The sequence below is a fragment of the Sipha flava genome, unplaced genomic scaffold (assembly GCF_003268045.1).
Source record: "Sipha flava isolate LNK unplaced genomic scaffold, YSA_version1 110_pilon_pilon, whole genome shotgun sequence".
NCBI lineage: Eukaryota > Metazoa > Arthropoda > Insecta > Hemiptera > Aphididae > Sipha > Sipha flava.
The window spans coordinates 1,052,366-1,064,639 of record NW_020271727.1 but is presented as its reverse complement, the minus strand read 5'-3'; the positions used below and the strand labels follow the sequence as shown (position 1 = coordinate 1,064,639).

Sequence of the window (12,274 nt, the reverse complement as noted above, 5' to 3'; positions counted from 1 at the left end):
TGAATTTCACGTGTATCCGTGTATTTAACTACACGTGAAATAGAGACATGTAGTAAACAGTACATTCAATGTCCAGTAAATACATAGATTCTTTTACATGCGTGTCTGTACAAAATCTAATATATTTATATTTTAGTGCACAGATGTTCCTGATTATCATTTACATTTTTACTAAAACTCAAGAAATTTTTTAGAACTAATCGTGGTCGAAATTATCATTAAAATAAAGATAAACCATTGCAGCCATAGGGATATAGGGAAAATTTTAAACAATGTTTAGTAAAATTAATTTTCTTAAACTATACAAAAAATTACTATTAATATTTTCTTTAACATTTTTTTTTTAATTATAATAAATCATTTTTAAAAATGTATTTATATAATTTTCATCTATAGAATGTATATAGACAATATATTTATTATTTGATGTATGCACTCGTATACAGAATTGTAAATTTTTTTTTTTTAAATATTTTCAACTGTCGTAGATACAACATATGATACTGTGATGTAATTGTACTATTTAGGTACTCCTACTAACATATTTATACTGCTATTGGTTTTATGCGTCAGTACCGCATTATATAATGGTAAAATAACTACAAACTAGACATACCATAGTACGTATTTATATAAATAACTATTACTTATTATTTAATGGTAAATTAATTAATATTTCAGTATAAACATGGTTTAACATAATTTTAAAATGCTTACCTGTTGTACATAAGTATGTCCGGTTTCCACAGTCGATTAGGATTGAGTCTGAGGTCCTTGACACCTCCGTACTCCGAAATGTTCCACCTCATATTGTAATCCACCCATTCCTAATAAGAGATAATGATGTATTAAAATTTAGCTAACTGATCTATCTAGTATAGCCTAATCCTTAATATTTATTATTCGTGTACATGAAACTACCTATGATTGAAAATTACATCGTTTAATTAAACATTAATTACATCGTACAAATTAATTTTCTAAATAACTTCTCTCAAAAGGTTATAATCGTAGATTATGTTATACTACTAGTTGTCACAATATCTTCTTATTTTAATCGAACCTATTTTCTAAAAATGTCCTATGTAATGGATTTCAACAATGTTAAGGATTTTATATCTAATGGCTTAAACTACATTCAAAATCATGGAATATTTATTTGATTATAAATCAATATTTCAAAACAACTGAACACTATCTGCTTGAATAATACTATGCATATCGATAGATTTTTTTTACTTATGAATTTTAACCCCCTCAAACATTGTAGTAAGTTTCTTGTAAAAAAAAAATAAAAATTAAAAATATGTTTGTGTACGGTAAATACATGGGCGGAACAAGGGAGTGGAAGATGGGAATTTATCTCCGGACGTAAAATTGCAGAGGGTGTAATTTTTGTAATTATTAACTATTAATTTGATATTATTAACTTTGTTAAATAGGTACTGATATTAGGTTAAAACTTATTAAGTATGATTGTATAATTATTATTAACAATTCTCAAGAAGAGTATTTAATTATTGGTCTATGATAGTGCGTAATTTTAACATTTTCCCCTGGCGTAAACATTTCTAGTTCCACCTCTGGGTTAATATAATTTATAGATGTTTAATAATGCTACTAATGGCATATTGTATCATTACTGGTGGAAAACAAAGTACAATTTTCAAATTTAAAATTTTGAGTATGAAAAACTAGACATTTTCCCTAGCAGGGTAAATCATTCAAACATAGACAGCTTATTTAATTAGAAAAAATATTAAAATAACAGTTATAGATTAATATTAAATAAACGCCGCATATTGAAGATTCAATACATTTAACGATTATATAACACGTTAATAATCTTAAAACACGTTCGAATATTGATTCGGTATCGAGATAATTATAGAAAATGATGATAGATTAGATGAGTACATTTTAAATCGATTAAAATATTATATTTGAATGTAGTTTGTATATTTCACCCTATTTGTTGCACACATATTTTGGTCAGTTAAGTAAAATATCAACTGGAAATGTTCCTTAACCGATCAAAACATTATCATTGTCATTGTTCAACATAATTTTTCGTAAAGCATAATTATATATTATAATATAATTACGTATAAAGCTAATTACGTATAAAACTGAATTTCTAAATTACGATACTTATAAGCTATAATAATGAAGATAAAATGTTGCTAAATTGAATGATCTATAATAATAACTTGAGAAATATTAATATACTATGAAATAAATGTATATTAATTATAAATTAATGGCTTGTTTTAAAACTATAGCACAGGATTTATTTTTGAAATATTATATATCTTTATTACTTATCAATTCGACATTTCATTGTATATGAATTATTATTTATAACCATATGCGATACAGTTCTGCTATAACGCTCAACATGCATGCACGTATTTTGCCTAATGAGCTCCGTTATCGCCTTTTCACGTTCTATATGATTTAATTATCTCTCTAATATTGTAGACACAATACATGACACCGATGGCGGTCCGCCTCGTACGCCTCGTACGCCTCGTACGCCTCGTTCTAACAAACGTAATTTATCTAAGTCGTCAACTTCACCAAAAGTTAACGTAAATAAAAAATCAAAAATATTCTTTACACCAAATTGATTTACCGTCTTGGATTCCGATGATCCCAGCAACAGTGTATTCCAATACATTCACTAATTTGTCAGCTCCCAACGAAAAACCAGCTCCTGAAAATCAAGATAACGAGCCGCCAATCCTCAATAAACAAAACGTCACGCCTTCAGCCCCCCCCCCCCGATTTAAATCCCCAACATTACAAATTTCTCCGCCTTCACAAAGGAACTAATAAGATTAACCCGTCCAAATACTTTACCGGTAAGTCAACCACCTCATTTCTCATTGTATACGCTAAGGGTGCACAAAATGACAACACTATTATGAACCATCTCAGGGATACTGAAGCTTGTTTCCATACTATCAACTTATCGTTTATCGCTCATTCAGATACGTATTAAGAAATCTCCACCATACCACATTGTGTACAGAAAATTCCGACGTATTGTCGAAAGAAAGACTTTCTGTGAAAAAAGTCATTAATGTCAAAAATAAAAATAAACACGGTCTGCCACTATTTTTGTTGATTTAAATCGTCATGATAACAATAATGATATTTTTAATATCACTTCGCTACTTAACACTATAGTCAAAATTGAAAAACCCCACCATTTTCGTCGTGGTCCACTACAGTGTTATAATTGTCAAGGCTACGGATATACTGATAATTACTGTCACCATGAATCTAAATGCCTTAAATGCGACGAAGACCATTGCACCGAGGATCGCTCAAAAGACTGAAATACTCTAGCCAAATGTACGCTCTATTCCGAGGATACACGGCCAACTTCAAAGAATGCTGAGTTTACTCGTATTAATCCATCATCAAAAAACGTCAAAAAACTAAACCCACATTATCTCACAACTTCCCTTATTCGAATAATAAAACCTCTGAGTCCCTCCCTGATATTCTTATCAATTCGATAACTTATGCTTCCGCAACCTCTAGTACCCAATCCAACATCATCCTACATTATCCTAATTTAGAATCAATTTTAACGAAATTGCTCTCTGATTTAACTTCTATAATTAATTCTTTTATCATTTCTATATCTAATAAGCAAACAATTTCATAAATAAATTATCTAATATTATCGTTTAACGTAACATATCTTATATTATTTTACTCTAACATTATAATTTACGGGACCACCTAATCGCATATTGGTATTTAGATACCTATACTAAATATATATATATATATATATATTATCTATTCATGTTTATTATTATTATTATCATTATCATTTTAATATTAATTAGTTATTTTTTATCACCATCTACACTTTATTATTACCTGCATTGTCATTATATCTGTTTCTGTATTTAATGTAATTGTCGAACTATAATAGTATTTGCTGAATGTTTTAAATAAAAAAAAAAAAAATAAATAAAAAGCCGTATTCGCCAAGTTTCATTTCATGTCAGCAACACGGACCGAAATTGTATCACACGAAATATTAAACTGACCACTATAGTTTTATGTAGAGACATAGATTTACGTGAACTTTGGATTTACAACAATGATTAGGTGCACATAACATTCGTTCATTTAACATTTATAATTTACTGTTAGGTTCCGTTATTCACTATAACACCAATAATTTTAACCACAAAATATAAATAATACGCAAATACATATATGGATATAAATCTGTATTAGTAACGCTTTTAAGTTAAATTATAGAATTTATACACATAGTTAGGTCAGTATCGTATAGGATCATAATAATATTATGTTCTGATACCAATGTGTTACTAAAATTATTAAAGCGTATCGAAATTAATGACTAATGCGTATTACAATGTGTTTATTAATAATTTAAAAACTATTTCATAGTTTTACTTAAATAAATTGTTTTAGTTTTGCAAAAGATATATTTAAAATAGGAAATAAGATCAAATAACTAGAACTAAAAATCAATTTTATTCATTGAAACAAAATAATTCATTGTTATAGAATTTAGTATTCTAATATTTGCTGTTAACCTTAATTTTGTAACGATACAAAATTTTTTTCAAGTTATTTACTTTTTTAAAATTTTATCGTATTCAAAATAATATTATATATAAATGTACTATCAATTATCACGTGCATGAAGTTGGCCCCCCGACATTGTCTGATCTACTCCGGACCAATGTCAATATTTTGTAACTCATTTTTAACTATTTGTAATAAACTTTTCAGAATTTATAATTCCTTACTTTTGGCGCAATTGACATTTTTTTGATGGGGGGCCAACTTCACATAGCCCTCTGACTTTGTCAGAATGACTCTGGACCAACGCCATTCTTTTATATCTCATTTATAACTATTTGTAACACAATTTTCTGAATTTGTAACTCCTTACTTTGGGCGCTATAAAAAATATTTCATTGGGGAACTTCACGTAGCCTACCAGCGTTTATGAAGTTTCTCCCCTTCCATATGGTCCATATAGTTGACTTCAAAAAAAATTACGATCCCTCACTCCGGGTGTTTTTGAAAAATTTTATTTTTACTTACTATTTTTTAAATTTTTCATTCAGTGTTATTTTTTTTAATTAATAGACATTTGTATTAATTGTGTTTAATAATTGTTTTCATTAATATTAATTTAATCTTATCAGTTTTTAAAACTTCTTAATTTCACCGTAATAGGCTTTTTTAATTGAGTGGAGGATAATTCACGCAGCCCCCTCCCAATTTGTTCTATTAATTTTAAACCTTCACTTATATTTTACCTTATTATCACATAGCGTACTTATGTACCTACCAATTTTTGTTGTGTCTAGTGTAAAATATACTAATTTTCTTGTATATATATATATATATATATATTTTATTATGTTTTAAAGTCTCTTGGGGGGGGGGGATTATTTCAGTCTTTACCCCTTAAATTACGCCTCTGTAATATACTGCAGGGCGAATTCCAAGGTCTTATCATGTTAAATGCTGATGTAAATTTATTATATACGCACCCGGCAGTAGCCGACGTGATTTGACCTGCGGCGACCGTCACCACTTGTAAAATTTGTAGATATTATGCAATAGTTAATAGGAAAATGAATGGCCGATAGATATTTTAAATGTATTCACCTAAAGCCACCAAAAAAGATTCAATACAAAATAGTTTACTTTTTGCTAACAATGTGTTGACACCGGCCATGGGAGCCCATTCACTCATGTCAACGACGTATTGACACTGGCGTTCAATGTTCAAGCATGGATAATGTTTCAATATCCAATTGTAAAAAATATAGACATGTGTCTTTTACAATAAAATAGCAATTAAACAATTACAGGTATTTTGTTTTGATAACGGTGTGTGGTGCTGCCGCATCATCGCAACATGTTACGCTGAAACATAAGAAAATATGGAGTTGTGTAGCCTATTCTATTTATAACTTAACGGTCAGTACAAAAACTCAACGCACGCAATGGCGACACATACAACTGCATGCGGCAATAATGCATCGTGTGACCCGATCTTTAAATAAAATTATTTTTATTCTTATTAATATAATATAAATTATTCTTATTAAAAAAAAAAAAAAAAAAATTAAAAAAATTAAAAAAAAATGTGCCCCTTATCTACCGCTTAATAAATTTCCTGCCTTCTTACTCCCACCCTCCAATCTTTTCAAGTTTATAGGGTTACCATAGGGTGATTTCTAAATCAAGTCTATTCATGTATAACTTCTCTTTTCACATATACTTATTGTGCATATTTGTATAGATTGTATATTATCTCTTAAAAAATAAAAAAAAATAAAAATTCTTATTATTAAACATATTGTCTTTTTTTTTTTTTTTTTGTGGTGTTGACGAGTTTTTACATGCGTGCTGTATTTCGTTGGGTTTTCCTATTTTGTATGTAATGGTATCTTCCATATATGCCAATTTCTAAAAAACAATAATATTAGGGTCTAGACTTTACAGTTTGATAACAATAATATTATTAAATTAAAATTAAATTGATTCTGTTTTCATTTGCATTCCAGACATCCAGTCACATGCTAGAGAAATTTCTTCAGTTACACTTAATTGCATAAATATTTTATAACAGTTGAGTGTTGTTTTTTTAATTTTTTTTTAATACATCATTATTATAATAGTAAGTTTAGAATTATTTTAAATTACAATAGTATGTGATTACCTATTATTAACGTCCATTACTCTGGCCCCCTCACCCAAAAATGTATGATTTTTTTCATGCATATAATTAGTACATAATTTGTATGAATTTGTACGACAATTTTCAGAATTTTTACGGAACTTGTTCACCGAGAAAAATTCGTTTTTCGCCGGAGGGGCTGGAATAACGTTATTTCAGTCCCTCCCATCAATAAAAATACACTTTTACAAAAATTTATTTTGCAAATAATTAGTACGTAATTTGTATGAATTTGTATGACCATTTTCAGAATTTGTACGAAACTCGTTCACCATTTTACCATTTTTATTGATTAGCAAAACTAATATTATCAAATATATTTTATAGCGCCCAAAGTAAGGAGTTACAAATTCTGAAAAATGTGTTACAAATAGTTACAAATGAGTTACAAAATATTGGCATTGGTCCGAAGTAGATCAGACAATGTCGGGGGACTAACTTCACGCACGTTCAATTATCAGTGGAAAAATGGAAAAATGTCAGCAAAAAATAAACAAATGTTTTCCGAATAACGTATATAACGTAATGTTTGATCCGTTATTTCATATATGCATTTGAATTACTCATACAATAAGTAGAACTTTTCTGAAAAAACTACAAAATTAACATATTTTCAAAAAAGCAAAAATTTAATAAAAAATAAAAAATAAATTACAATACTAAGAATAAAATAATAAAAATAACCTTAAGTGAAATTATTATATTTCAATGTAAAACAATCGTAGAATAAAAAAATGAAACCCGTATTGAACTTCAAAGAGAATGTACTCCAACAAATAATATAAACACCAAGTATTATCATCATTGGTATACGTCAAAAACAAACATAATGTGTGTACGCTATTCACATTGCTCTTGATTTTATAACTAAACAGTATAAGAAGTTAAATTATTAAAAATTATTATATTTATTAAAAATAAATAAAATAACGGTCTTTATATACTAAGCTTATATAACTCGAAGAATCGAAAAAATCTGTTGAATCAGATAGCATTCTTTTAAAATTACTATACAAGTATTTTGCTATCTTAGGGTATTTATTTTTGAGAATACCACACCCACATGTGTTGTTTCCGTATTACAAACGTACAACATAAAATAAGTGACTTATTATAAAACCTAAAGTTTTGAACATCATCTGTGCCATAACATAGGTTTTTATGAAATTTGTATTTTAAACAAAAGTATGAATTTAATTAAATTTTAACATTTCGCATGACCTTAACTTGGTGTTAAAATATCATAAAAACCTAAATCAATGCACAGATAATGTTTTATCTTTAAAATTTTATAAGTGGTCTAGTTTAATAATAATATTATAATATTTTAATAATAATACTTTAATATTAAATGTAAAAACTCACAATTGGTTTCTCTAAACGCTGACTTACTTTGTTGTGTTACGTTTGTAAGAAAGAGATAACATAGGGGTGGAGGCTTCCTTTCAAAAATAAATATTACTTTACAATGGAAAAATTTATTTTAGTACGTCAAATAATCGCCCTTTCACCATAAATTAGAGAAATATGTCTAAAATCGCATTCACTAGATCATCGGGAATAATTCTTATTTAATTTTATTACATTGTTATATTATTATACGAATTAAATATTATGGATTTAAATCTTAGCTTATATAAACGATTTATTTAGGCCTCTGACACTCTCTCATAACTGAAGTCTGTGGATAGTAATCATAGTGAATTAATAAATACTTTTCAGTCATAGATGCCATAATAACTTCATTAAATGTAGTTGAATATAATTTTAATCTACAATTTAATGTAAAGTGCGCATTACATTTATTATACTCTAAAAGATTATATTATGCATCGAATTATGTTATTAGTTCTAACTCATTTTAAATTTTAAACGAAACTTAATAGATAAATATAATATTGTTAAGGGCAAATATCCAATTTAATTTCCGGGTTTAATGTATTATGACAAGTGTGTATAAGCTCATATATATACTTTATTTCAGGACCTATAAACTAGTTATTATTTTCATAGTATTAATATGATTATACTGTTATGTGTGAAATAAACAGTGTCTATTTTATAAAGTTTAATTTATAAGTTATCTAAGTTATAATTTATGGAATATTTCCTAGATCAAATACTATTTTCAATACAATTAAAAATAATTTTAAGCGTAATTATAGTTAAACTCGCATTAGTAAAAGGAGAATCTGAACTATAGGTGTATACCATACAACCATAATACAGAATATTACTAACACAAATGTCACGATTCGCAAAAGTAAAATGCTTTAAATTATGATGCATTAGTGGTTATTTGTGTGTTGAAATTATAAATGGCATGGAAGGGTGTGGAGCGATCGTGTTTTAGACGTTAATGATATTCTCTACTCCTTATACAGTCTTATTCCAGAGTTATGAAGTTGGAAATTAGAATCATTTTGGAGATGTGACCTGCAAACAATTGTATCTCGTAGTATATTTGTATAATATAATAAGATGAACGTATTAAAACTATTTGTTAATTAACATCGTTTAGCATTATTGCACCAAAGTGCGAGTTCGAGATAAATTTCCCATTTTCATATTTTAATATATTTATTGAGTAGATCTTCATTTCTCATCTAATGCAAATAATTAACCCATTACAATTCAACCAATATAGGATTTAATTTCTTGGAGTAACATTGTGCTTGAATATTATATATTTTTTGCTCGGTCTAATCGTTTAGGTTCCACGGTTCAGTATCGATTTCATTCCCCTCACCTTCAAGTGGTTAGTTGTGTGAAGTATGATGCGATCAATTTTTCCAATAGTGGAGTAATTGCCATAATGGGAGTCTTATAGTAATATAGTGAATTGCCTTCAATAAATCGGAATACCGTGGATCATAAACTATACATTATGTTGTATACGTACACTGTTCGAGTACACAGTAAATACTTAATCTATGTTTCACCTAAGTTGATTTCATTTCATTCCACATTCGTAACTAGTATCGTTTATGTTCATTTTCTATTTGCTCATAGTTAAACACTTTTCAAGATGTTCAAACGTACGAATGTCTTTTTTTTTTTACGAAATAAAATTAAGCTGTCTATATTTTGTCATTTCCTTTGTGATGTATATTATTTATTCTGATTTATTACATTATACGAGCAACTTTTTAAATAGAAAATTATCAGAAGCATTTGAGAAAATTCAATTCATCTCAACGATGCTCAGTGAAAATAATCAACAGCCAAAATCACATTCACGTGTAATTGAATGGATTTGTGCCAAAACAAGTAACTAGAAGATGTTACTACACGAGTTTTACACATGTTAAGGTTACTCGGTGTAAAATAATGTTAATATGTAGTAGTACGATGTCAAAACATGATTTATAAAATGGCATGTTTGACTTTGAAAATTATAGATTAAATATTTTTAAAACATTATAGCTATTTAAAATGAGTTATGCTTAAACTGTCTTTAGATTATAATTATTGTTATGGTTCATGTGATTATATTATTTTTTACAAAGGAGACCATACATTTACAATAAAAAGTGAGATGGTCATGAAATTTGAAACGAAATAAGTAGTTATCGTGTAGGGCTATTAGGAATTTTGAACTGAATTTAACATGATAATACATTTTATTTTATCTTAAATTTCTGTTCATTTTTTGTAAATATCACTTATTATGCTGTCTTTATTTAGGTAATAAAATGTATGAGTAATTTTTAGCACACTCATTTAAATGTCATAAGAATTTATACTTAAGTATTTTTTCATTAGTCGATATATACACGTGGAATATATCAAATTCAAATAAAAGTAATAAAATATTTTAATGTGAAGTTTTAATTTTCATTAGTAATTTTAAAAGCATTGAGTTATAAATAAAGTAATAAAGAATGAATAAGCAAAACGGTAAGAAAATCTTGTAATAATAACAAAAAAAGAACAAAATATGCTAATGAAGCAAAGCCAGTTTCACAGAGGATAAACCTTTCTTTACAAAACTAATTCGATTATTTATTTTAAATCAGCAGAAAAGTTTTACACAGAAATAAACAAAACTTTGGTACCTTATTTATTTGACTAATTATATTATAAAACGATGTGTTTCTTTTTTATTCAACCAATTTTACAAGAATAAAAATATCTTGAAAACTTTTATTTGTATCCTTTTAAGATTATACATTTGACAATATAAGATTTTTTAAATCGATCATTTTTTCACTTTACAGTCATATTCTAGAATTTTTTTAAAAGCCTCTGAAAACTCTTGTGGTTATATGCAAAGGACCTACATTCAAAGTAAAAATTTTAAATATTTAGTTCACAACTTTTAAATAATTTTTAAAAATTATTTTAAAGATAAGTTATTTTAATATTTTAATTATTTAAGATAAAGTTTAAGGCACACAGCTTGACAGAATAACTCACCGTCAGCCAACCGAATAGTTGGGTCATTTATTCAGGTCAACCGTACAGCTGTACTTGAAATGTAAACATCCGAGTATTTAGTGATTGATTTCACTCATTAATTTATTGAGTCTTTAAGAATAATAGTCTGGTTATTATTGCATTGGATACAGAAATTACTTAACAAAAAAAAAAAAAATTTAAAAATCAAAATATATCTATATTATGATTTGTATTAGTATATATAAATACTTTATTATTATGAAATTATTTTATAGTTTCATTAAATTATATCTAGGTAATATTTTATTACAAGTCATTTCCTTATAATATTGATATAAGTATTATATAAGTTATTAGTATATATAATAATGTTCATTCAAACATATATTCAAATCTTAAATGTATTTATATAAGTGCCATTTAATTGTAAAAACATTTTTCCAAACATTAGATAGTTTATCGTAATTTATTCTAACATTATTTTTCTGACACTAATATTTATCGTCATTTTTGAAATTTATAATAATAAGTTAATAAAAAGTAACATATACAAAAATAATGTAATAAAATATTCTCCCATTGTTAATTTAAACAAAAAAAGAAAATTATATACATCGATGTATAGAATTTATAAGCTAATTCGTTCATACATAAAATTATTATATTAATAAGAAATGTAGGTACTTACCATATTCAACCAAGCATTTGTTATGACAATTTGATTTTTTTCCATCCTAAAAATACCATATTAAAAATATTAGTAATGATATTAGAATAAAATTACTCAATAATGATTAAAATGTATTTTTTAATCATCAATAAAATAAACTATTTATTTTCAAATAAAATAATCATATTACTTTAATCTATAATTTCAATGTTACAAACAAGGGCGCACCCAAGGGGGTGGCTAACGGGCTTTAGCCCCCCCCCCCATAATGGCTAGCCCCAAACATTATGATAATTTTATTAGGTTTATTGATAATTAACATTTGACTTTAAATTATTATAAAAAAAATTATCAACTATAGTATATCAATTATTTTATTTAAGCCATCTTCCTACTTAAGAATCATTTGAGTATTCTTTAAATAAACTTTTATTTTTCTGCAA

The 12,274-nt window shown here is 26.8% G+C and overlaps 1 protein-coding gene across 5 annotated transcripts in view; it reads right to left on the bottom strand.

The window, feature by feature from the left end:
* The window catches only part of LOC112688087 (acetylcholine receptor subunit alpha-type acr-16-like), a 213,158-nt gene that overhangs the window by 46,799 nt on the left and 154,085 nt on the right, over positions 1 to 12,274 (bottom strand). For all 5 annotated transcript variants that reach the window (XM_025561136.1, XM_025561121.1, XM_025561114.1 and 2 more), the window contains exons 3-4: positions 11,850 to 11,891; positions 718 to 827 (exon numbers count right to left, since the gene is read on the bottom strand). In XM_025561136.1, the coding sequence (XP_025416921.1) occupies positions 718 to 827; positions 11,850 to 11,891 (152 nt within the window). The remainder of the gene's footprint in view (positions 1 to 717; positions 828 to 11,849; positions 11,892 to 12,274) is intronic.